The sequence below is a fragment of the Triturus cristatus genome, chromosome 2_1, assembly GCF_964204655.1.
Source record: "Triturus cristatus chromosome 2_1, aTriCri1.1, whole genome shotgun sequence".
Taxonomy (NCBI): domain Eukaryota; kingdom Metazoa; phylum Chordata; class Amphibia; order Caudata; family Salamandridae; genus Triturus; species Triturus cristatus.
In genome coordinates this window covers 172688508-172716066 of record NC_140581.1, presented here as the reverse complement: position 1 = coordinate 172716066, position 27559 = coordinate 172688508, and the positions used below count along the sequence as shown (strand labels likewise).

The 27559-nt window shown below is 42.4% G+C and overlaps 1 protein-coding gene across 6 annotated transcripts in view; it reads left to right on the top strand.

Moving 5' to 3' along the window:
* The window catches only part of FDX2 (ferredoxin 2), a 267455-nt gene extending 246288 nt beyond the window's left edge, over positions 1-21167 (top strand). For all 6 annotated transcript variants that reach the window (XM_085629201.1, XM_085629193.1, XM_085629217.1 and 3 more), the window contains 3 exons: positions 4451-4557; positions 17804-17891; positions 20837-21167. In XM_085629201.1, the coding sequence (XP_085485327.1) occupies positions 4451-4557; positions 17804-17891; positions 20837-20993 (352 nt within the window). In that variant the 3' untranslated portion in view covers positions 20994-21167. The remainder of the gene's footprint in view (positions 1-4450; positions 4558-17803; positions 17892-20836) is intronic.
* Positions 21168-27559: the final 6392 nt, after the last annotated feature.

The following is a 27559-nucleotide window of genomic DNA, read 5'->3' as shown; positions in this document are numbered from 1 at the left end:
TCAAAGATATTACAGTGATTCTGGATAAAGAAACAGATCAAAGTAAAATAATATTCAAAAGTGATCTAAAAAATAGTCTACAGAAAAGAATAAAAGACAGGAAAGCAACCAATTTGCTTTGACACAGTGAGAAGGCATAAGGTTCAAAATAGCAAAAGAGTATGAAATGATATGTTGCAGAATCAACAGAGCTTGGACATAGGTTCGGAACAAGAAGAATCAGGAAGGAGAGGAACGCCCTCCACAAGACTCACTGTGTCGGATGAGTTGTGTTTTTTACAGTTAGACCAGAGAGTAGAAAACAGATTGACAAGGGGACACGGAAGACCAAGAGGAAACAGAGGAAAGTGGGTGAGGGATACAGAAGATCAAGAAGGAAAGTAGGAAAGATCACTGAGATGGAACATGAAGAAGAAAACAACAAGTGAAGGAAACACAATTATCAACTTAAGTAGAATGAATCTTTCTACAGAAGATAGGAAAACCTTGGAATTGGGTTTATCCTATTGTCACAACAATGAATTTAATTATGCCCTCTATAGAATGGATCTATTCATATTTATAAGGAAATGAAGTTGAAAAAAATGCATGCTAATTCCACTAGAGACAATTCAGTAAGAGAACAGATCAGTGATCCTACGGCTCCTTCGAATTTAACTGTATCAGATTTACCAATTTTATAGGATATGTGGTCCTTGCAAAATGAAACAGAAAATTACTATCAAGAGGCATGAGAACCTGAAAACAGTGGTAGTACTGACCCCATGAATCTGTCAATAGGAACAAGAGCAGAAACACCCTTCCGATCCAGATCTAGATATATACTCCAAATGGGTCGAGATAATTTGGATATTTTCGCAGAGAATGTCATACAAGATTTTAGGCATCTTTATTACAAAATCACTGACCAGTCTCAGTACCACAATCCCAAGGAAAGACAAATGTTTCAAACTATTGAGAAAATCTAAAAGAGACCTGATGTAATAGTTAAGCCATCAGATAAAGGAGGAAATGTTGTACTTTGGGGAAGAGTTGTACAGAGATGAAGCAATTAAACATATGTTGAATGCTACAGGAGGATCACAGTGAATGAATATGGATGAGTAAAAGAAGGATTCTATGTCAAATTGTCTGCATGGAGAGAAAACGATCTTTCAAGTTGGGACGAATATCGTTTTTTAAAACAAGAGCATCCAGTTTTCCCTACTTTTTACATGATCCCAAAGGTACATAAGGATAAGAACAATCCACCTGGGAGACCCATAATTTCTGCTCAAAACTGCTTATTTGAGAACGTCTCGAAGTACATAGATTTCTTTTTAAATCCTATTGTGAAAACTTTGCCATCATATCTAAGGGATTGATCCAACTTTTTAAAAGACATTCATGATGTTAAATGGGAGAGTAACATGGTCCTGGTAATGCTGGATGTTTCCACATTATTCACTAATAGAAAACATCAAGATGGTCTGAGAGCTACCGAACATTATTTGCGGATGAAACCTATGAAATTCACAGAACACAATTGAATGGTATTAGATATGATGGAAGACTGCCTAACAAGGAATATCTTTTTATTTGAAAATGAACTGTTCCAACAAGAACAAGGGACAGCCATGGGCACCTGCTTTGCCCCCAGTTATGCCAATTTACATCTAGGCTGGTGGGAGGAGCAGGTGCTCGGGGGAACCTACATTGGAACAGTGGACAGATAAGATCTTGTTATGGCTAAGGTTTATTGATGATGCCTTCGGGCTGTGGCAGGGCACGGAGCTGGAAGTGGATCAATTTATCAGGGACCTAAATGAAAATGATTTAAATTTGAACTTTGTGGGACATAAGAGCATAACAACAGCAGACTTCTTAGACATACGGATAGTGGTGGAGGGTGGTAAGCTAGAAACAACAATATTTAGAAAGCCTACGGCAGGAAATACATTCCTGCATGCCAAAAGTGCACACCTTCCCCCTCTAATAAGAAGTATTCCCTTTGGATAATTCTATAGAGCTAGGAGGGCGTGCAGTTCACAAGGGGAATATGGCAAAATAGAGAAGGAAATTAAATCTTTCTTTGTACAAAGAGGGTATTCACCTGGATTACTAGAAGCAGCCTCCAAAAAAAGCTAGAAATATGAATAGAGAGAAGATACTATTTGAATCATCTAGAACAGGTACAAAGGGAAAGAGTCGGGAACAAAGAACACTCACAGATTCATAACAACCTATACAACAGAGCATCAAAAATTATGACAAATCTTACAAAAGCACTGGTACTTTATCAGACAAGATCTGGTAATCGGACACCAGGCTACTAGAAACCCACAGATCACATATAGAGAATCGAAATCATTAAGGGATTATCTAGTAAAAAGTGATAGCCTGGGAGACACACAACAATATACTTAGCTTCAACAAAAAGGTTTTAAAAAAATGTTTGAAGTGTAAAGCCTGTTTGCATGGGGAAAATATTTCAACTTTTAGAACAGTTTTTAACAAAATTGTGAAGGTGAAAGGGTTTTTAACATGCATATCAAGTTTTGTTGTGTATGTTTTAAAGTGCCCATGTAATAAGATATATGTCAGGAGTACAACTCTAGCAGTACACAAGAGGATTTTACAACACAGAAGATCAATAGTAATCAAAGATCGAAGCTACCCAATAGCGAGACATTTTGAAAGGGAACACTCCAGCATCCCAACACCATTGAAATATAGCTGCATAGCTCAAGTGCCAAAGAGAAGGAGAGGTGGAGACAGGGAGAAAGTTAAGAAAACTTGAACCATACTTCATCCTGGAGTTGGATAGTAAAGAACCAACCTCTCAATCTGCCAGTATACTTCATACATTAACAAAACAGCCAACCAAGTCTCACACGTATACAAGCTTTTACGCCCCAAGTCCACCAAACTGAATGAAAAAACAATAGCCTACTGGAATAAACACACTAACACACCTCTAAACGAACAGGAATGGGCAACTTTGTGGGCCTCGTCCTCGCGCAACAAGATCACCCCAGCTCTAGCACAAACTAAATTTTGGCTGCACCACAAGGCATTCTGGACGCTTAACTGCACAAAGTAAAGCATAAAGACGACCCGCTATGTTGAACTGCAACAAAGAGAATGAGGACCTGGCTCACCTAGTCTTCCACTGCCCAACACTGAAGACATTCTGGGGGAAAGTCTTTGATTTCATAAACAACGTGTTTGACTGCAAAATAGCGAGGGATTTCACCTCCCTCACCTCTGCTTTTCTACGCACAAACTTGAGAACTGAGCAGGATAAAAACCTAATGGACTTCTTATTATCAGCAGCTGTTAAAATGGTATTTAACAACTGGAAAGATACAAGTAGAACTAGCTGCAAAGGTTGGATCAACTGGATTACACACCTCAGAGGAGCAGACAACCTGGCACTTCAGTACACACCATGGAAAGCGTCAACAAGGGGGATGTGGGAAACCCTGGTCACTTATCTAGTCTCTTATGAACCTCCATAAACACTGTACCTGAGCTTTAAACTCTATACCATGCGACCCAAAAGGACCGAGCCCTAACATTGCAAACATCAACTCTCAGGAACGGCGAGCAACCCAACTTTTGTTGTCAAATGTACAAAGCAAGCATAGCAACCGCTAAATGTACTGCCAAGCGTTTACTATGCCTAATGACCTGTCCCTTTCCTATCTTGTTTCAACACTAAACTCTCTGCCTTTTCCTCCTTTCTTCTCTTTCTCTCTTAACCACACAAACTGTTTGGGCCAGTTATGCATGTACCATAGTAAGAATTTTTTTTTCTACGCCAATCTGGCTGATTGTTGAATGTATCCATCTATAATCTTTAATACAATGTTTTGTTAAAAAGTATTTGTGCAGGAAAAAGCTATAAAATTGTTTGCCAGAAGCGTGACTGATTACCCAGTGACTTAAATTTACAGTTTCATGCAATGCAACCTTGTAAGGTTTGCCCGCCTCAGCTGGACTCTACTTTGTCCATAATTCCTTCTCCAGCATATCTTAGTGTTGAATACGGGGCTTTACACATGTACAATGCATGCATGACACCAATTGTCATGGCACTACGTACTCCAAAGCATAATACAAAGCACTCCTTGTTCCCAAAGAGAAACAAATGTATGTTATTGTTACCTTTATAGTAAATGTTCAGCATTGTAGATTGATGCAGCCATTTCACCTTACCACCCCCCCCCCAACAATTGGTATACATTCACATGCAGAAACATTTTTGAGAAAAGTCCTTGATACCAAACTTGAGACTAGTCTTTTTTTCTCAAAAGTGATTTCAACAACTAAGTTGTGTTGTAAGCTTAACATGCTCGCTAGCAAAAGTGCATATCGTAAATGTGTGTTCCAGGAATTCAGAAATATCTAGCCAGAGGTACTATAAATGTGATTGATGTTAACACAAGAATTATATTTCCTTTCCTAGAATTAATGTCGTTTTTGTAGATCGTTCTGGACAACGAATTCCAGTGAGGGGAAAACTAGGAGAAAATGTCTTGTACCTGGCACATAGGTATGACATTGAATTGGAAGGTATGTGATCATATGTAGTCTTTCTGTTTTTAGTTTTATTATGTGCCCAAGGTGACATTTTTAAATGAATAGTTGTGTACATCTAACTAGCTGGAAAAATGGTTATTTCTATGGGGACTAGAAGTACTAAGCTTTTGATTATAAGAGTGAGTTGAAATTAAAAGGGTGCATCTGCTGAAAACAACAACGTCCCAGCAGCCTTGATGGGACTTAAGTCCAAAGTCAGAAATTGGGTAAAGCTCGATGCCGGAGCTTTAAACAAATCCTAAGCCTACAGCACACCTATCAAACAGATGGCGACTACGGATCTTGGGTCTATCCAATGTTGGATTCTACAATATGTAGATACCTGCCTTCCATTATCCAACAAACGGCTCTGTAATCATCCGGTTTTCTGAGGGACTCAAGATTGAAAAAGCGAGATTGTAAAACTCTAGAAAGACAATGGAGGAAACACTATAGGCCTGATGCCAGGCTGGCCAATAAAAAGGCCATAAGGCACTATCATATTCTCTGCAGAACAGCTCGTGCTGAGTATGTTTCTATCAAAATATCTCAATCTCAGAAATGCTCCGAGACCCTATTTAAGGTGGATAAAGAACTATCTGGGTCGGAAAGTCAGACTACCCCTCTAGTCCTAAATGAAATGCAATGTAACGATCTGGCCCACTACTTTGTGAGCAAAGTCGAGAAAATATATTATGCACTATCCAGTGATAATCTGTCAGATACTTCACACCCAGCCGTCATCACCCCCAAGGCAACTAGTGCTTTGTTGCTGGAGTCTAATAGTAATATTGAATCCATCAACACACTGGAAGCGTGGTCCCTTTTGGAAGTGAACTCCTTTAACCACCTTCTGGCAAATATTAAATCTGGCTCCCCGTGCGACTTACGCCCTATCTCAGTGTGAAAACAGCAGGAACCTCCTATACGTGCGCCAATTATGGATCTCTTTAACGCCTCCTTACAGGAGGGTGTGGTCCCCCCAGAATGGAAACATGCCATGGTGCTCCCTCTTTTAAAAAAGGCCAATGCGGACCCTACTGAGCCATCCAACTTTCGCCCTATTTCTCTGCTCCCAGCCTTTTCCAAAATCTTTGAAAAACATGTGAACTCCCAGTTGTCCTCTTTTGTTGAGACCCAGAACTTCCTTCATGCTTCTCAATCTGGTTTCAGAACTGGGTTCTCCACTAAATCTACTCTGCAAGGTGTCACCGAAATGCTGACTCACCAGTTGGATCTTGGTGACACAGTGGCTCTTATTTTACAGGACTTGAGCGCCGCATTTGGTAGGGTGTCTCATACTATTTTGTTTAGAGCTCTACAATCCTTACGGCTTGAGGGTTGAGCCCTTAAATGGCTCCATTCCTTTGTCACCAACCGTACGTTCCAAATTTTCTCTTCCACGGCCAGCTCTAAACCCCATCTGTCCCCTTACGGAGTGCCTCAGGGCTCAGTGCTGAGCCCTTTGCTGTTTAATGTTTATGTTCGCCCATTGGCAGATGTTGCCGAAGAGGCTGGGCTGTCCCTTTTTTACTATGCCGATGATACGCAGATAATCTTCTCCCTCTCTTCATCTAGAGAATCTAAATCATCGGTTCTCCAGTCTGGCTTGAGGAAACCGCGTCTTGGATGCAAAAACATCTACTCAAACTTAACAGAGAAAAAACAGAAGTTATGATTCTCAGGAAGCAACAAGATCTCTGGGGCCCCCAGCATTGGCCCCCTGAAATGGGTGCCTTACCCCGGCCTGCTCACCAGGTTCGCAACCTGGGCATTATCATCAATGATCAACTGACGATGAAACAACAAGTTACAAAGGTGGCGTCAACTTGTTTCACCATTCTTAAATGGTTAAAGAAAATTCTTTGGAAGCTACCCCAAGCCCCCTTCACCCCCTTTACCTCCCTGCCCCCCCCCCCCCTCAGAGCAGTAGTCCAGGCCCTTGCTACATCTAGGCTGGACTACAGCAATGTTCTCTATTTGGGTTCTAACCAAGCGGTGATACAGAGACTGCAGGTGGTGCAAAATGCGGCTGCCAGGCTGCTCTGCCATGTTTCTAAGTCGGCACCTATTTCTGGCTTGCTTCGTGATCTTCATTGGCTTAGGGTGGATAATCATATTAGATTCAAAGCCCTGAGCTATATGTTCAAAATCAAAACTGGTGTGGCTCCACAATATCTGCAATCTTTAGCCCAAGCCTATACACCTTCACGTCCCCTGCGCTCTGCCGTGCAGGCTAAATTCACAGCCCCCAGAATCAAACTTATCTGAATGCGGGGTCGGTCCTTTTCTTACTTAGGACCAGTCTTATGTAACTCTCTCCCCATCTCACTTCGAAATCAAACAGTCTATGAGTTATTTCGCAAATGTTTGAAATCATGGCTGTTTAATCTGTAACGTTTCTGTTCCCTTGTTCCCTCCTACCACGCGGGGTAGCTGTGCGTCCTACAAATTTAAATAATAATGATAATAGGAGAAGGGGATTGCAATTGATTTCATCTAGTTCTTGGCTCAGCTGGGGTGACGATATTTGGATTTCTTCCTTTGATGTAACTACCCATGTCAAGGGATTAAAGAAGCAACATAGCAATTTACTTTGGTGATGCAGCAGCAGAGATTTCAGCTAAGGAGCTGGCCTTCTCTCAAGAAGACATGAACGTTATGGTGGCCACAGCTGTATGGCTGCATACTCCTGTGCCATTGATGTGAGAACATCAAGACAGCCCAAATTTAGTTTTTGAACCGATCTTTGAGGTTAAGAATCTAGCTGCAGGCCAGTCCAGGACACTTGAATCATGGGAGAAACATTAAGTTAATGAACTGGAGGAAATGTAATCAAGTAAAGGGTAAAAGGGAGAATCTAAGAACAGTGCTTGCTGCCCTCCCCTACACCAGCCATCTCTCTGGTGTAATGATACACACTAATAGAAAAAAAATGTGAAGGTACTCAAAAAGTAAAAAACAAAATAATAATAATAATAAACTCTGAGATATTCATAACCTATTCACTTGAGTAAATGTATTCTCAAGTCACGTGTTTCTTAGTAAATCATATATTAAATTTATATTATTATAACGTCAATATTCAAACTTTCATAAATGTTTACAAAGCTCATTAAGATCTGTTACAAATGCATTCACAAATGGTTTATTCACGTAGGTTAATAGTTGACTTTTCAGAATTTGTTATTGCTACATACTGCTTTAATGTTTTTTCTCAAGGCTTTAATATCAAATTTCCAATAACTACTTTATGTAGAGTAATGAAAATGTAATGGCAGCATTAGAAACTCTCAGACCTAACTCATATGTTTTGCCTTTGCTGCTCAAACAGGATTTGAAATCCCCATTCCTCCTTTTCTCAGATTGTTGCAAATTAAACACCCGAATACTCCATTAGAAGAACTCCATTTACCATCTGTTGATTTACTCCAATTGAACTAAATACTAGATTTCACTTTTGTTGATACTCTGTGCAGAGTTTCCTCTTCCTATTGCCTAGGTTATTTTTCCTTAATTGGTTTAGGAAACTGTTGAAGCTTATCATGATTTCAGATCTTAAAATTAACTGCTTTTGAAAACAAGTTTTCAGTGGAGAATATGTTGTTACTGTTCCTGGATGCAATTTGAATTAACAGATGATCTACATATTTAATTTGCATTTGGTTTGTTAGTTTAAAAACCTTCTTTGAAAACCAACTTCCCATTTAGGAACCTACCAAAACAAACGCAAATTATTTTGGTCTTACACGTTGTTTTGTATTGAGAACTTTTGAATCGTCTGGCATTATGTGTTCATAATAAATCTTTTATAACAAACAGTAGGAAGCTGGCTCTGTATATGATATTGCCACTAGGTCGTAATACCGTGCACAGAGTCCAGGGGTTGCGCACCAGTGTACAGGGCTCAATGTAAAACCCAATGTGCTCTATTAGTGGTTGTGAGGGCGAACAGCCTTAAGCCTAACACATAGGAGTGCAAGAAATGTATTGCACCACAGTGATCAATAATGGACACACGAATCAAGGAGGAGATCCAGTCCAATTTTAGAAAATTGGACTTTTGTTTGTAGTTTATTTTAAGATCTTCGAAATAAGGCAAGTACGATTTTAATTAAAAATACTTTTCACTTTGAAAAATCGACACTTAGAAACTTTTTAACACAGTCCAATGTTAATCTATGGGGAAAACCATATTGTACTTAAACAGGTAAACTTACAATCCCAGTCTTCGGAGCCAAAAGTCAGCAAGGGCCAAGGGTCAGGTAAGTACCAAAACTGCACCAATAGCAACACATGGGCTGCCGGGTGCAGAGGTCAAAATCGAAGTCCGACTCAATACTTTCCAATGGAGACAAAGGGTGCTTAGAGCTACATTGCTCGCAGTTATGTAGATCCTTTGCAGGGGCCAGGCTTTAGGGTTAGGTTAAGCACGAGGGGTGGAGGGGCCACAAAGCAGCTCAAAACTTACATCACTAGCGGCACGAGGGCGGCCAGGTGCAGGGTGCAATTTCACCATCGGGCGCCCAATGCTTTTCAATGAGGATTCTTACGGCAAAAAGGCTGCAGGTGTGACATCGGAGGTGCAAGAGGAAGGCCACCGACAGCAGAGGTAAGTTGGGATGGAGGGAGTCGTTGGGGCACCGTCTGTTCTGCTCACCAAGGCCCAGGGGCTTTAGCTGCAGGGGTGCTTTTTGACGTTGGTGTTTTCTTATCGGAGCCGGTTGCGGTCAGAGGAGCCTATTGATTCACACTGCAGGTGCCATCCTGGAGATCAGGAGAGGTCAGCCAATGCTGGACATGAGTTCAGGATCGCTGGGGAGACTTCACTGTACATTTGAGCAATTCAGAGTCGGGTCTTGGGCGTCGGGTGCAGAGTGGGCAGGAGATACGGATCCACGTGGATCCGAAATCCTTGAAGTAGGTTTCTTCAGGACAGGTCTGCTGTCAGCTGGTCAGAGAGCACACTATATTTGAAACCACATCAAAACCAGGAAAAAAGTAAGGGGCTAGCCCTGCAAAAGAGGCACTTTCTCACACAAACGATGAAGCTTTTCTAAGAAAAATAAAACTGCATAGTAAAATTAGAAAAAAATTAATCCGCCTGTACTAAAACGCCAGCTATCCCATCGCTTTGTGCACCAGCCAATGGCAATGCCTTTAGGCTTATTATACACAGAGTTGTTGCAAGCATTTCCTATTAGAGCCCATCCTTCGTCCCACCACTCTTCTCTCTATTTTGTGGAGCAGAAGTAGAAAGGAGAACATAGTTGTACTCCTAAAGAGAAAAAGGGTGCAGCTGCAGACCGAGCTGACTAAGGCCATGCTGTGTGACACACAATAACAAACTAGAATGACATGTGGAACGCCGTGGATGCATAGTGAGGAAGGGAAAGTACATCTTCCTCTTGACACTTTAGAAAGCAAAGATAAATATAATTTGCAATAATTATGATCTTCTCATAAAAATATTTAGATGCAGACTATCTGGATTACGGAGCACAGGCAAGATGGATACACATTGTGGTATTGACCCACAAGCAGTCATTTGTCATCTAGTTTGAGATATGCAGTGTCATGGATTTTCTGCAGTGCTCAGTTGATAAACATCAAACTGTAACTATATTGTGAATAATCATTTGTACAAGATCAGCAAGGATTCAGGAAATTAAAAATTTGGCACCTTATTTTTCAGATTAAGCCTGAACACATTCCATAGAGCACAGCGCTTACAGTTCGAGAAGCGGGTTAACAAATGCTTCAGCCTAGCATCACTTAAGACCATTCCTCCCTGCATCATGGCCGACTGCAGATCATGATGTGAGCGTAAGAGAAGCGGAGCCACTGAAAGTCACTGGGCCACTGCAGTAATTACCTCCCAGCACCCTTTTACGCCCTGCAAGCTGCTTCCTGTCGATGTTGGGACAAAGTTGAACCAAACCGAGCAGAGCTAGCCAATATCAGAGTACTATGGTGGCGCCCCTGTCGGCACTTTTAACTGTGCTATACCGTGACACCTTGATTTCTGCCACTCTTCCCTCCCCCCGGATTTAGGTGTGCATTGACTGAGACATGAAAAGGTGCTGGTGTGTAGCACCAAACCCACATTTACGGCAGGACCAGAACACATATGACATGGAAGCACTACTAGCTCTCACCTTCCACAACACTATTCCTAGACAAGTGTCCAAAAAGAGGCACAGTCTGCTCAGGAAGCTGGGCCAACAAACTGGACAACTCAAAGTAAGATCTGAGTGGGAGCTAAGGTGGTCAAGGGAACATGACAAATTAGAGTAGAAAGAAGTGTTGGGTAAAAGATTTGTTTTTTAATCGGCCAAAGGGAGAACTGTAGACAGCCTATGGACATCTTGCTTTGGATTTCTTTTTTAGGTCGAAATCTTCAGACAGCGCAGATGTCTGGTTTGCTAAAGATATCTTGGGGATATTCAGAAAGCCTCTCTAGGAATGCGTTCAGACCATTGGTTTTGTGGTTTGTAACTTCCATTTTATGGCTTTCTATTTGCTGGTTTATTTGTTTTAGGCTGTCCAGAGTGAGTTTGTCCCTCCAAGGAACGAAGCCTTTTCACATTACATCTACTTGTATTGTTCCATGAGTGCTCCTTTCTTTAAACAGGCCTGTAAATCTTGTTCATATCTTGTCACATTTGGTGTGCAGAGGTCGAATGTCAGGCTTTGTCTTTTGAGGGAGCTTGGTGTTTACTTTTCTTTGTCTGACTTCAAAGTGAGAGTAATTATGTATGGGGGTAGAACATGTTTTTTTTCCTAGCACACAACATTTGAATGAACTGAACAATTACTTGTAAATTGTATAGTTTCATTAGAAAAACTGTATGTCTGTGCAATTGTAACGTTCATTTCTATTGAAAATGTGCTGTCTTATGGCAGTGTGCTACCACACCATGCATTTTCCACTTTATGCGACTCCGGTCTACGCAACTTCACTCTGCTCTGCACCACTCCAAGCCACTACACTGCACTCTGCGTCACTGCACTCTACTCCACTCTATGCCACTACACTCCATGCCAATCTACTCTACATCAGTGCACTCTTCGCCACTGCACTCTACATCAGTACAGTCTAGGCCACTCGACTCTACTCTTCACAACTTCACTCTTCTCTGCGCCACTGAACTCTGCCAGTACACTCTGCGCCAGTGCACTCTACTATGCACCACATGACTGCTCTGAAACAATCTACTCTACGCCACTGCACTGTACACCATTACACCCTACTCCTCTCTGCTCCACTGTACTCTATGCCAATGCACTCTACAACACACTACTCTGCAACAGTGCACTCTATGCCGATGTACTTTGCACTACTGTATTCTATGCCACTGCACTCTGCGGCACTATACTCAAATCTTCACCGCTCTACGCTACTGCACTCTATGCTACTCAAGTCTACTCTGCACCCTAAGCCACTGTGCTCTGTGCCACTATACACCACTGCACTATGCCAATGCACACTGCTATCCAACACTAATCTACGCCACTGATGAACGCTGCATTGTACGCCGCTGAATTCTATGCGCTGCACTCTATACCACTATACCCTGTAACACTCTTCGCCAGTCCAGTCTTCTCTACGCCACTCCACTGCACGTCACTCTACGCAACTCCATTCTATGCCTCAAAAATAAAAAACTCGATGTCATTCTACTCTGACACTCCACGCCACTCTCCTCTACGCCACTAACTTTTAGCCATGCTGAACAGCAGCCACGCTCGTGTAAAACGTGGCTGAAACACATTGACAAAGCCAATAGCTCTTACATAGGCGAGACCTGGTGGCTTTGCCAATGCTTGTTCTTTTAGTTTACATCTATATCACTAAGTCAGTGCAAAGAGAAAAAGGCAGTTCAGTAGCTCCATGAAAGGTAACATTACACCAGATTAAAGAAAGCACAAAAACGCCAGCAACGTCGCAAGCTTTAAGCAGGGACCTGGCCAGGCTAAGTATAGCTGAAGTCCGTCACAATGTCACAGAATCGTACCTCATAGGAGATAAGTGACTGACCTGACATTTTGGCAGAAAGTTAAAAAATAAAACAGGGTTATCCATGGAAAAACAACAACCTCTGATTTTGCTTGGATCATGTACACTTCCACCCCAACTCAAAGAGAAGCTAATCATAATTCTCATAATGTGTCCCAAATCCCTGCTCAGACTAGCTCTATACTAGCATCAAAACCAAATGGTAATCCCGCTGTTAAGGTACAGGAGGTTTTAGATAGTGTTCCAAAACTTCGCGCAGTGTATTTGCTCTCTCTTCTAAAATCAACCCAGCCTCCTTTACATCTCAGATAACAGATTCTTCACAGCCAGATAACTCAAGCCACGCTGTGTTAATCATGACCGTGCTGTAGAATATCCTTTCCAAAATTCAATTGATTGGGTCAAATCAGAATGACATGGCCTTTTCGCTAAGTCTCCAAATCCAAGAGATCTCAGTCAGGCTTGGCAGTAATTCAAATCCTTTATTCGATCTTGCACATAACATCATAAAAGTACTTACAATCACAATTTATAAAAAGACATACATAAAAAATAGCATAAATCCTAATAATTAAAAAGGTGCTACTAACCAATTGATCATAAAATCCATTTCATCTATATATATAAGCTGGATACAATAAAATGTGTAAAAGACAGTCCTGATTCGTCTTGTAGGCCAACCTGCTTCCTCTTTTTCAAACATGCCCATAAAAATGATGCTAGCGAAAAACACACAAAATAATTCTGCAAGGATTTGAGGAAAAACGATGCTACACGACATGAGTTTGGCCGTCGTATCGATCAGCAAGATAGGTCGATAATTTTTGGGATTACTTTTGTCTCCCTTTTTGTGAATCGGGACGATTATGCTGGTTTTCCAGGACATGGGGAGGGGGGGGGGGGGGCAACTATAGTGATTTTATTAAAAACATTGGTTAAAAGGGGGACCCATATGTCCATGCTCTCAAAGAAAAAATCTATTGGGACACCATTGGGGCCCGGGGCTTTCCCAATACTGCAAGCCTCTATCCCATTCATAACTTCGTTAGTGAAAAAAGAGATGGTTTCCAGAAGTAGTACAAACAGGAGGTATCGGGTAATCAATTGAGGAAAAGTACTTTTAAAGTGAGCCACCCACTCCTCCCCTACGTTAACATCAAGCGTTGGGTCATTAGGCAGTATTGTATCCCAAATTTAAGACCATGAGCAAACAGTCTTCAATATTGAGGATCATCATCAGAATACCCGAAAGCAAGTTGCAACTAGAAGATCTTGAAAACCACTCTAGAAGGTCTAATCTAAGACTCACCAGAAGTCACCGAGAGCTAAAATCCTAAATCGCAAAATCTTAAGATCTGGCTATTTAGAACAAAACGCATGAGAACAGAACCAGTCCAATAACTGTATTAGTAAACTTTGATGATTATCGCAAGAGAGAGTATTGACTGCTATAATGAAATCCAAGTTCTTCAAGGTTGATAACACATTAGGTTATTTAGATTTATTTGGATCTCTCCTTTGAAACCTCCTAATTAAGATGGTAATCTAAGCAGATGATTCCACTATTTAAATCTGTTGATGTTCAAAACCATGGTAACTCAAATTGCAAAGCTAAATGTGTTAGCAAATAGCTTCTTTCAGGCTTTTTCAATCTTGTTAATGCTCAGGACTTTCTTAAAGAACTGCAACATGGGAGTAAATGATATATATAGTCTGAAGAAGTATTTATCTTAAGAGATAAGGATATGGTATTATGAATATTGAGCTGTGGGGAGGGGTGGGTATGCGGGGAGAGGTAGTCAAATGGGAAGAGTCTGGAAGTGCTAAACACAAGACGTCTTGGGCAGAGGGAATGGTCACTAATTTCCTGTGCTATAGGTGCCAATCAACGCATCAAGCTGGGTGGGGCTTCCAGGATAAGGGGCTGGTGACAAGGCAATTCAACAGCAACAAGATGGCTCTTCCAGAGCCTTAGGGTGGTGGGTGGTTCAGACTGGAGAAGACTGGGAGGTTTCTAATTAAGATATTGTTGATAGACTGGAGAATATAAAATACATTTCACTTGGGCTGGTGTCCAGTCGCTAGAAAGAAAGGGACTGAGCTGCCGAGTCTGAGGTCTAGGTAAAGAGTCATGTCTTTAGTTTCTTTCCGAATTCACGTACTGAGTAGGTGGCTCTGAGGTTTCTATAAAACACGCAGGAAATTGAACTCTCCGTTTAATAATTATTGGGGTAGGTAGATGCAAAACAAAGAATGAATATTTTTCTCCTGGAACAAGAGCTATTAAATTCTCAAATGATTGGTCAATGGTTGTTTGTAGATGGAGAACTTGCTGGGAAATTATTGGTATGACAAACTATGACTCTGATCCCCAGGAATATGATTTCTAACATTAAAGACTGGAACACTGATTTTCTCACATCTGATGCTATGGAGATAAATGGGTTTTATATTCGCAGTTTCAGTATCTATATAAAAATACTGCAACTACTTCAGAAGAGGAAATGAAGGGTTCTTGTGCAACCTGCAGATTCCTTCTCTTTTAGCAAAAAAAGAGCAGGATCTAATCTTCCTCTTCACTGAGGAAGAAATAATGTAGTCAGTAAAAGAATTGGCAAATGTAATGCTACAGAGAAGGACCACTACCCTTATGAGTGGGGCCAGATATTTATCGATGACTTTAAAAAATACTCAGGTGATGCTACTTACCTCAACTGTCAACTGAGGCAATACTCTGCCTTCTGGGTCGTGGCTTAGCCGCCAAAGATGGCAGGGGCTCATTTGTGAGTTCTGTGTAACTGCCCCTATAATCCAACAGAATCTGCTGGCTTAATAAACATGGAATCAATCCAGACACAGTCCTAAATAGATTACTATACTAGCTATTGTGTCAGACGGTCTATTGGAGCTTAGAGGTTGGGGCTGTATTTGGAGCAGCTCTTTCAGCCTAGTCGGAGATGAGCTGCACACAGCTAGTGTGCCTGGTGCCACTCTTGTCCTCTGGGACGCTTTATTCCTTGAGTTGCCCAACAGTCTGGGGTTTTCTGGCTGAGTGCCTGACTGCCTCTATGACAACCATAGACAAAGTCACTGGGACTGCTGGGGGTAGGTATAGGCTGTGCTGCGGCCTACCCTTTTTGCTCATCTGGGTGGCCCACATATTCCTGTTGGTCTGAGGCCAGGTTGGACTGCTGAACCAGGTTAGATGAACTTCTCCATTGTTGCCTGGCCACTTTTACGGGCCTGCTTTGAATTTACCCATAATGAAGTCACAGGAGATCTGGACCAGGGCTTACTGATGCTGCTCCCACCTTCCTACCCGGCCATGGTGGGAGGAAAGCCATCGCCACTGAGTCTCCAGTAGCAAAGGTTAAAGCCTGAAAAGGGGAGTTCTGGAGAGCTCCCACATTAGGCTGGGAGGAAGTGCAGGATAATGCAACCTCCATTATCCTGCAGGGCATACAGAAATACATTCATAATTAGAAGGGAAGATAGACGAGGTTAGCCTTGACCTGTCCTTCCTTCACTGTGGTTTCAGAAATGTGGTGGGAAGAGTTACTGAGGCAGGGGGCAGGATATCTGGGTGGACAACACACTATAAACCTTCCAAGGTAAGAGTTGTGCAGCCTCTTAAAGTAAGTAGGAAAGAGCAGCAAGAGTGGAGGACGCAGAACGGTCCAACCTGCCCCATTGCACAACAACATAGCTCAAATCCTGGGTCCCAGTGGAAGATTTGTTGGTGTGGTTTGTGGTAGAGTGGGCACACTGCTCATTGGCACTGAGGCCACCCCTGGGTGACATATCCCCTAACTCCCCACTTGCCAATCATTAGCTGTCTACTAAGTTACTTGGGTTGCGAGTACTTCACATTTCTTTGACACTCAGGAGAGCTCCTGGAACTGGCTGAAGGAGAGACAGAGTCTCAGGCGTGCTCAAACCATACAGATATAGACTTTTTCTCGAATAGCCTGCCCGAGGGGCAGGGGATCAGGGATCCCGACATGGTAGATGCAGAATAGATCCATATGAGCCAACTCAAAGGGGAGTGGGAAAGCACTGCTTTCTGGGAGCATGGGATGTCAGAGGAAGAATCCAACCCACCAAACTGAAAATGCTACCTCAGTCAGTTGACAGCAAGTTTGCTAGGTAGGTCCTCCGTGAACCGGAACACAAGCAACCTAGGAGCCACTGGAAAGCCTGTGACGGCTGGGCATACCCGGCACACTTGGGGAGGGCATCAAATGCAAAAACAACAAGGTGATGGGTGGAATGCTTGAATTACTCTCAGACACTGTCAATCGCTCGGGCCCCATCCCTATCCTTTGTTTTTTTGCCTGCTATGCAATGCTCTGTTTGGACCCAGCCATATGCAAATCACCCTTGACCTTGTTCCTCATGGAAACAGTACAGCCCGAACTTCAGTCAAGTATAGCTTGGTTCCAGTGGCACAGTGAGCGTCAAATGAAAAGCAGCTTTCCAGTGCCTTCTAGGTTGCTTGTGTTCCAGTTCAGGGAGGACCTGGCCTGGCAGTTCGGGTTGGACTGTTGCCATGATGAACAGTGTCAAGGAAGAAGCTAAACTAACGCATGAGTTACTGGGTAACGGCGGCAGCATATTAAAGATCTACTGCTCCTTGATTGTCAACACCGAGCCCTATGGCACAGATACCCATTGGTTGGGAACAGATTTGGACACAATTGATGAAAAGAAACCAGAATGCCCCCCTGAACACTGCCAGTCTCCTCCTGTCACAGGAGTGTAATCACCTTCCTAGACTCTACTACGCTTCTAAGACTTTATGGAGGATGGTTGAAGGGATCTCCCCAGACTACACTGGAAACCACAACACTAGGGGGGCCGTGATGCCAATCATCTATTACTACCCCAATATCCAACCTTCTATGAACTCCTTTCCTTCTGTCCAAATACTATAAGGTCTCTGCCCCTTACACCTGTGTCAATGGTTCGAAGTCCTGTTACTTGTTACAAGCAAAGATTGGTGGAGGAAAACAGGTGTTGTTGCCTCACACTTTTTAAAATTAAGGTTGTTGGCTGAACATATATGTAATGTCTGATCTGAGGAGTCAAATAAAAATAATTTGATAAATAATTTGATTATGTGAAATGTGCACCTATAAGAGTTGCAGTATATGTGCACCGACACTCCTAATGCCTTTAGGCTCTTTTGTGGTACTTGGAAAATTTTTGTTTGTTTTTAAGGTGCCTGTGAAGCTTCACTTGCCTGTTCAACCTGCCATGTGTATGTGAGCGAGGAATACCACAGTAAGCTCCCAGATCCCGATGAAAGGTAACACAATCAGATTATTGCTTATCTAGTGGTTAGTTTTTTCATGATGCTGTTAGCCATTTTCTTTATATTGTAAATTCACTCGAAACATTGTCAGAATCTTGAGTCGGGTATACTAAGCTCAGTTCAAAACGGAAATGATTGCTCCAGTAACAATATCTGTGCAGATTGTGAAGTTCCTCAAAAGCAAAGGAAGAGCAGACCAGAAAAAGTCGATGTGCCTTACAATAAGACCAAAATATCTTAATTCTATTATAACAGTTAATCACCTTTCCAAGGTAATCAGACCCAAGGGTTTCACACTTGGAAATATGCTGTGAAATCAGTGGCTTTTCCAAAGGGTTTCTTGTTTTGGGACAAAAACTAGTATCTGATAGTCTCGCGTTTTCATGTTGGTAATCAAAATGCCATGTTAGTAAATATTTACCAACCACAAGGAGATGATGGACGGAGTGCGGAGAATTTGCAGACACTCAACCCCAGCCACAGATCCTGGTTGAATCCATCATCGTTCTTTAGCTCACTTCGCCACCCTAGTTCAGACCCAGCCATTGGCAATCAGGTCTTGACCATGTTCCTCATGGGAACAGTCCAGCCCGAACTGCCAAGCCAGGTCTTACATGGACCGGAAACCCACATCTTGGGACCGGTTTCAAGGTGAATATTTACCTACTGAAAAAGAATTGGTTATATTTTTAGTTACCAAAAAACGTCACAACTTGCATATCATTAAAGTGCTGAGTTTAGGTTGAATTTTCACTTTTTCCTTCACTTATTACTCTCATTGCTTCCGGGTATCGTATTTTGCGTTTTTTTTTTATTTGAGACAAAATTACTTTTACACCATTTGCAGTGAAGAATGCAATGGTATTTATAATGCCTTGGGCAATGGAGTGTTTGGAATTCAGCTAACCTTTAAACTGGAAACGCTAGAACGTTGTTACCTGTCTCTCCTGAAGTGCCCAGATTGTGTGAGGATTTTGCTCCTTGTCTTCGACTCACTTGCATTCTAGAGACAAGTCTCGTGTGGCTCAAAAGCAACCAGGTTTGTGTAGGGATTTTGCTTCGGTCAATGAGTCACAGTCCGCATTGTCCATTACAAACACACCTAAGACACAACTGTGCTTTTTGGTCCTGAATTATTCTTCTTCCAGCATATTCCTTAGCCCATGTACGGCGCATCATCTGTTTTAGCTTATAACTGTTTCACTGTCCTAAACCAAACTTTCCTAGCTTTGAGAAGCTGCAAACAGTTGCAGCTACTGCTGTGTTTACAGTGGACAAAAGCAAATAATATGAGGTCAACTGTGCATCGGTGTGTGGATGTCCTCGGTGTCACTGGCGGAAAGGACATCAACATTACCAATGTTAGACAGCTGTCTGGTAAAACAGTGCCTTCTTGTACTTCATGTGCAAGAACCCAGTTTCTTACCTGTAACTACAGTTCTCAACCATTGGTACCTTTTTATAGCCTGACATGCTTGAATCATTCCCCATTGGGAGTGCGTTGGTAATCTTCAGAAAGTAGCATTACTAAAACTAGGCCTAAAATGCCACAGACAGTGTCACTTTACTAGACAATCCGTGTCAGAAAACAGCCAGTCACAAATAAGAATCCTGTATGCAACTATTCCTAAATGCCACCATACCTCAGATGTCATAACACAAGTTTGAAAGGCTATATAGTATAGGTGAGACTGCTTTTTTCAGTTATCTTGCTGATAAATGGTAGGTGAGTGATAATCTGGTAGCTGGTGAGGACATTAGAGTTCTTTAATAGTAGGATGATCTTTTCTGAGAGCTTCTGGAAAGATGCCTTCAGTGAGGTAAGTGTTGACAGTGGCAAGTAGGGGCAAGCGAGCTCCCAAAGAGAGCTTTTTTATATAGAAATAGGTTAGGAGACTTCTTCACAAGATGTGGCTTTAAGGGAGTTGAGTATGTTGGCAAGATTTGTGAGAGATAGTGCTTTGAAGGCTGACAATTACAGGATTCTTTGGGAAGAGGAGGGCGTAAATGACAAAGCAGGCCGCTGATGTGCTGTTGGATCTTTTCTACTGAAGAAGAGGTTGATGGGATTGTACTTTTCTGCGGAGTGAGAAGTAGATGGGTCTAGCAGGAGTCTGTTTCAGTGCTGGTCTTGAAAAGCCTTCTGCTTTTGTTGGTAGCTTTATTGAGGGTGTTGGTATAATACTTTGCTTTCATGTTTATTCCTGTCTGTGGATTGACCATTTGTCTGCAAGGTCTTTAGAGTACTAGGGTGTTGAAGGCTTTGTCTTACACTTGCATGTTTTAATTGGGGTATGGATGTTCACTTGGGGACCAATTCACAAAGGCCCGCAGTTGTGCCAGGACCTCTGCCCTGCTGTTACTCATTGCGGAGGTCCTGTGACCAGTGCAGGGTCCCCGGCACAACTGTGGTGCCTCCACCAAGATTGCAGAGGCCCTTTGTGAATCGGCCCCATAGTTTTACAAAAATAATGTTGAAATTGATTTGAAGGGTGTTGATAGGGTAAGAGATGAGTTGGTTTGCTGAGCAGATAGATAGAAATGACAAAGTGGTCATTCCAATCTAGGGGTATGGGTGATTTCTTTTGATTTTTTTATGAGTTTGAGAAGGTTGAGGATGTAGTATTAAGTATTTGGAGTGAGCTGGTTGTGGGACATGCTGCCCCATGCTCTGTTATGGTAAGGCTGTCTCTCAATATATTTTTTTAGCTCATTTTATCTGAGAGGTTGAAGTCAACCAAGAGGGTGGTGTGGGCATCTCAGATGGATGAGGGGTGGTGGTGAGATCTGAGAATTCATCAATGAAGTCGTTGTTCTGTCTGGGAGGTCTGTAGATAAGATTGGAGTTGTGTCTTCGAAATGTATACCAGTAGTAACTAGGTACAATCAAATGCCTCAAAGGGTGGTTGGTGTCTTAATTGTTCCTTTTCTTATTACAGAGAAGAAGATATGCTGGACATGGCTCCGCTACTCCAGGAGAACTCGCGTCTGGGTTGTCAAGTCATACTTACCAAAGAACTCGAAGGAGCTGTTTTTACACTCCCTGTAATAACAAGAAACTTTTACGTGGATGGACATGTACCCAAACCCCATTAGAAAAATTAAAAAGGACTTGGCCGCATCAATAGACCTACATGTACAGTTAGTGTGATTTGCAGTATACCACGCAGAAGTTAATTTATGCCAAGGATACTTCAAATGTTACTGAAAAATGTGAGGATGCTTTTGTAACCTCCAACCTATATTAAAAGTTTGTGTCCACTGGTTTAACCCTTTATTGGTCAAGAAAGAATATTGGCAAGTAGGTTCGATAACTCATACTACTAAGTGTATGATGAATAACATTTTGCATGTTTTCACCCTGTAATTAATATTTTAAGCACTATCCATTCGCCTTTCACTTTAAATAACTGGGTTAATTATCTTGAACAATTATATCAATAATCCGATTACTCAGTAGCAGGGATTCAAGCTTCAGTGAACTTACATTTAGCTCATGTTGTCAATTCAGGAGTTTTATAAATTGCGAAGTAAATCTTTAGAACCAACCAGTCTGATGCAGTTGCCGCTCATAAGAGATTTTATGCACATAATTCTACAGTTCTAAGTCTTTGTCTACAAGACAAATCATGTGGGATGGCATTTCTCTTGGGTCACACAGAATCATTCACAACTCTCTACTAGCCTGCACAGTAATAGTTTCCAAGCTCTTCAGACTTGAGCACTTCTGCATTAAAGGTTCTGCTACACAACTGTCGCTTACACACTCCTGTCCTTTTATTCCACCTAAGGTGTATTTACTTGGCTTCACAGTTATGTTGTTCTTTGCTTTTCTTTCTGTCTTAGGACAGGCTCCCCTGTTTCCTCATTTTTCCGGCCATATCTCCGATGAACAACTCCAAGCAATGCTGTTTTTATCACACAGTGTTATGATGTAGATGACAATCCTGTTAAGTCTTTTTTTTTTTTTTTTTAAAGCACAAATACACCCTAATGAGTTTAATGGTGATTGGCAGCAAACCTCTGAAACCAATGTCTAAACTAAGAATTTAGAAAACAATCCGGTTTTCAGCAATTTCCCAAAAAGCTGAAGTTCATTATGTTTCTCTCAAAGAAAGAGGCAAAGAAGTTAGGGGCCAGCATGAAGAAAAGGACTACCCAATCTTGGGCTGTGGGAGTCTAGAATAACATAAAGACCTTATAAAGTAATTCTGACATTCCTTGCACCAAAGTGCTGTGGTAACTAGGTTGCAATCTGTAACCCAGCAACATGTGATAGCCTGAGCATGAAACTCTGCTATGTCACTTAGAGATCTTTGCTGTGGTCAAAGAATATTACCGTTTGAGATTGAGTCAGTTACAGAAGGTGGCCTTTGACTAAGGATGGATGGGATCTTCTTGTGAAATAAAGAACCCTGAATTTGGCGGCTCCTCTGCATCCTTCATTGAGCTGTAATCTTGAATTGCCACATCAGCGTAGTCGGCAGGATGCTAAAAAGATCCCAACACCAGTGAGCTGTTTTCCACTTGCCTATCATCTACATCCTGTGAAGATTTGGTGTTTACCATCAGGACTGAGGGTGAGATCTACATATGTAAAAGAGTGCTGTTTGGGCCCTGCTTGGTATGTTGTTAGTAACTCCCTTCATACTTTATTTCTTTTTCTTCGCTCTAGTTTTTATTACCATGGTAATCCTTAAAAAGCCTGCTTTCTGCTTCTCCATCAACCTAATCTGAATGGCCCTATGACTGGGATTGTGTTTATCTTTTTTCCCATAAAAGCAAAACATTTTTAAGCGCATATGGGTTTTGCAATGCACGATCACAGTTAAGCATTGCGCTTCCGCTGTTGTAAATTGTATTTCAAATTGCCCATGGTTGCCGCACGCCATGACTTGCATGTAATTGTTCGCTGTGCTTTTCACTCCACTTACCTATGCCAGAGTAGGAGGAAGCGTGAACTTGCTTCAAATTAGTCTCTCTCCATTGTTTCTTTCTGCAAAACTCCATAGGAGTGTTGTGTTTATATTGACCCTTGCCTTTCCCCTTAGCCTTGTCCTCTCTAGGTTTTCGTCACCTCTCCCCTGGCACCAACTCCACATTCGTGCCAGTATTGTGATGTAATCAGCTGGCATTCTAGAATGCCAGCGGATTCCAATGACAGTTGGGATGACCGTTGTCCGTTTCTGCCCAGCTGCCTACTGCGACGCACTGCTCCTGCATTTCTGGTGTGTTGTCTACTTAACCTTTCAACTAATAAAGGATTTACATCAACTTCGCGTCGGAAGCATCCTTACAATTATGGCGACGAGTAATAGACAACACACCGAAGAATCCATGTGTGACAAGCATTATTGGTGATTGCTTCACACCAACGTATTCTACTTTTGCAACAACCAAATCTCAACGGAGGAAGTGCGGCTTTCGCTCTACATCGCTTTTCCTCTACATCATCGGAGAAAATGCAGTGTGCCCTCTACATACGACCCTGGAATTGTGAGTGTCTGACCCAACATTCAACTTTCCCTTGGAAGCGTCCTCCACTAGGAACTATCTCTTCAACCGTTCTCTGAGGCATTTGGGGCAAGAGAGTCATTCTACCGAGTGACCACAAACCCTTCACAAGAGTACTACTGCAAAAGGGTTGCATACTGCGTTACCCAGACTGGCACGAATGTCAGTAAGATTGTTAGACTTCAATTATTATCTACCAGGAGCCAAGAATGTAGTCGCTGACTTTCTCAGCCATTTACCTCTCCCTGACCGTGGTGATGTAGAATGCAAGGAGGAGGAATTCTGTGTGGCCAGCATCACTGAGGAATTTCACAGCATTCCCATAGAGAAGTGGTTAAGTGCATAAGAACAAGACAACATTTTGCAAGAAGTTAACAGACTCATTCTTCACGGTTGGCCTAGCAAGAAAACCGTCAAAAATGAACTGAGGACATACTGGGAACTTACAAATGAGTTGTCAGTGGAGGGTGGACTTATCGTGAGGCAAGGGAAGGTTATCCCTCCTGAAGCACTAAGAGACCGCATTATAGAAATTAGCCATGAAGGCCACCTTAGTATCAATAAAACCAAACACAGAATTAGATATATGGTACTGGTGACCAGGTTGCGACATAGAAATTGAGAGGAAGGTCAGGAACTGTGTGAGTGTGAAAACTCAGACAAATCCCAGGTCACCCTTAGACCCCTGTTGCAACCCGTCTTGTCCCGGCATGCACTGGGAAAGGGTTGGCATTGACATCATAGGACCCATAAAGGACCAGGGAGAGTAGATGTATGTGGTAGTACTTGTTGACAATTTTTCTAAGTGGCCGGAGATGGATATATTCCACAAGACTGAAGCTGTCAACATTATCAAATTTCTTGACAGGGTTTTCACGAGGGAGGGCTTACCTAAATCCATTGTAAGTGACACTGGTGCACAGTTCACCTCTGAAGTCTTCAAGAAGTACTTAGATAGGAATGGCGTCACCCGTAAGACCTCATCCGTGTATCATCCAGCAGGGAACAGAGCTGTGGAAGGGTTTAACCGGATGGTTAAAGGTACCATACAGTTAGCAAACAATAATGGGTTGAGTTGTAAGAATGAATTGAGCAAAATGATATGGGCATACAGGATCACTCTTAGTGCAAGTACGTCCTTTAGCACCTAAGAATTGATGAGAGGCAGGACCCCCATGTCTAAAGACAATGTAGATTGACTTAAAGCAGCTAGGAAAGCTGAGTGGTCAGCAGATATGGCAAGGAGGAATGTTCAAGACGCTCAGAGTGAGTGCAAGAAGTGATTTGATTCCAAGCATAAGTGCAAACCACATAGTCTCAGGGTAGTAGACAGAGTGAGAAGGAGTGGATTCATCGAAAAAGGGCAGAATCAATATTCACAACCCCTGGTTGTCAAAAAGATCTTCTGCAATCCTGCTCAACTTAGTAATGGCAAGGTGTGGCATGGTTTCGCGCTCTCTTTGTGTGGGAAAACCGCTGATGGCAGGCGTCAGTGTGGTATATCTCAGGACACTACTATGTGTGCGCAGAGCACTGCACGTTTCACAGATTGGGGCCCACATAGACCCTATTGGTTGCTTGATGATATGTCAGAAATAGAGGAAGATAGCAACAGTTCTATGGTACATTCCCAGTCCACTGGTGTTTGTGTCCGCTCTACTCAGGGGCGCAATGAAACTTTGGATAAAAACCACACCGTGGATAGCAGCAATTCTAGTGATGTACCATGCATGAGTACTACCAACCAATCGGCAGAAGATGATCCTGCAGGTGATTCTGTAATAGTGGGTGGGGGCACTGGCAGGTTTGGATGAGTTATTGTCAAACCCAGCAAGTTTAAAGACTTTGTATGTGATTTATGTTTATGCACTTTGCGGGTCATTCTGTCTCATTCCTTGTGCACATTTTTTGCATGTACCAATGTTCCTGTTCACCTTTTTCCCTTTGGGAAAGAGATGTGTTGTGTTTATATTGACCCTTGCCTTTCGCCTTAGCCTTGTCCCCTCTAGGCTCCCGTCACCTCTCCCCGGGCGCCAGCTCCCTGCTCGCGCCAGCATTGTGATGTAATCAGCTGGCATTTAAGAATGATTCCAATAACAGTTGGGATGACGGTTGTCAGTTTCTGCCCAGCTGCCTACTGTGACGCACTGCTCCTGAATTTCTGGTGTGTTGTCTACTTAACCTTCCTACTAATAAAGGATTTACATCAACTTCGTGTCAGAAGCATCCTTACAATTAGTAAGTGGAACCAGGAGAGTTGAAGAGAACAAAGCTTCATATGAGCGCCGCTTCCTTCCTCCCTATGCTACTTTTTTTGACGCTGAAGTAGAACGTTAGTGTTACGGCCCACAGACTAGAATGGATGCACGCTAGCTGCCTAGTAAGTTCATTTCCCTGCATATTTTCAGTTAACTACAGGATACGGTCAATTTCTGGCGTGTCCTGGGATCATTCACAGTGACACGCACACTTCCACTGGTGTGCCCTGTTCTCCTATCTCACTACAGTGGCACACACACTTGTGCAGTCCAGTTACAGATGAGGTGGTGGTGGTGATAGTTGTTCAACAGTGCACTGCAGTGACACGCCAATTGTCCAGCAGTAATGCACTCACCTGCTGATGTGTTCTGAGATAAGTTACAGTGACTTGCACTTCTCTGGTGTGCCCTGTTTCCATTTTCCTGCAGTGAAAATCTCAAGTTCACTTTGTTGTGGGTCTACAGTGATACACTCAGTTGTTGGCGTGTCCTGTCTGTACAGTTTTTGGTACATCAGACAGTGACACGCACACTCTTGTTGTGCAGTGAGGGTAATCTTCATTTGCCTCTGCGTGCACCCCCATTGTGTACACACTTTGACAGATTGGCAGATTTAACTATACTAGGTTTTGATCAGTGTGCTATTTCAATGGCACGCACACTAGTGTGCTGATCTCACTTTTCTTTGTGTAGATTCAATGGCACGCACACTAGTGTGCTGATCTCATTTTTCTTTTATTGATCAGGCACGCCCTGTATTGTTCGAAATGTCCCTATTTCCATATGTAATGAGCTAAAAAATGAGATAATTAATTGAAGGCTGGGGGTATTATTAAGGAGATGGAAGGAGTGGAGTGGTTCGCTCCGATTGTGGTTGCCAGGAAATCCAGCGGCAGTCTGCTCCTGGGTGTAGATCTAAGGCCTTTAAACAAATGTGTGGTGGTGGACAGATACCAGCTTCCGAATATCACTGAGCTAGTATTAATGTTGGGAGGAGCCACTGTATCCAGTACCATTTATTTGACCTCAGCTTAACACCAGATTGAGCTGAAAGACACTTCAAGAGACCCAACGACTTTCAACCATGCCCTTTAGGACATTTAGGTTTGTTAGATTGCCGTTTGGGCTGGTGTCTGCAGACTCAGTATTTCAGCATCCAATGGAGAAGGTTCTCCAGGGTATTGCTGGAGTCTGCGTCTATTAAGACGATATCTTGGTTTTGGGAAAGATACAGAAGAACATGATGCGAGGGTGAGAGCTGTCATGGGGAGATATCCTGATTGTAATCTCACGGTAAAGCCAGAAAATTACAGGTTTGGAATCAAATCTATCTGTTACTGTCTTTGGTGAGGGGGGTCTTTCCTAAAGCTGATTTGATTGACACCATAATGCGCATGAGTTCTCTGACATCCTGGGAGGGATTAATTAAGTTTTTAGGTATGATGTATTTTATGCGAAATTCATTGAAGATTTTGCTTTTCTGAGCAATACCAGGAGTTGCCGCTTAACGAAAGGCATTACGTTTTCCTGGTATGCTAGTTGTGAGGAGGAATATCGATTACTTAAGGAATGTCTCAGTGCAGCTCCAAAGTTGAGAAATGTTGATCCTATAAAAAAATCCATTATTACCACTGATGCCAGTCTAAATGGGTTGGGAGCGGTGCTCCAACAAGTAGGCGACCATGGTACCAACACCATTATGCTCATTACAGGAGGTAAAAGGATGTGGAATATAGGTATTCCTTCATCAAGAGGGAGGCCTTGGCTGTGTTTAGGTCAGTAAAGAAATTCAAGGAATTCTTGTGGGAGGTCTCATTTACAATGAGGACTGATCATAACCCTCTCATTGTGGTTCTTTTAAAAAAGAAGGTGAGGATCTTATTTATAGCC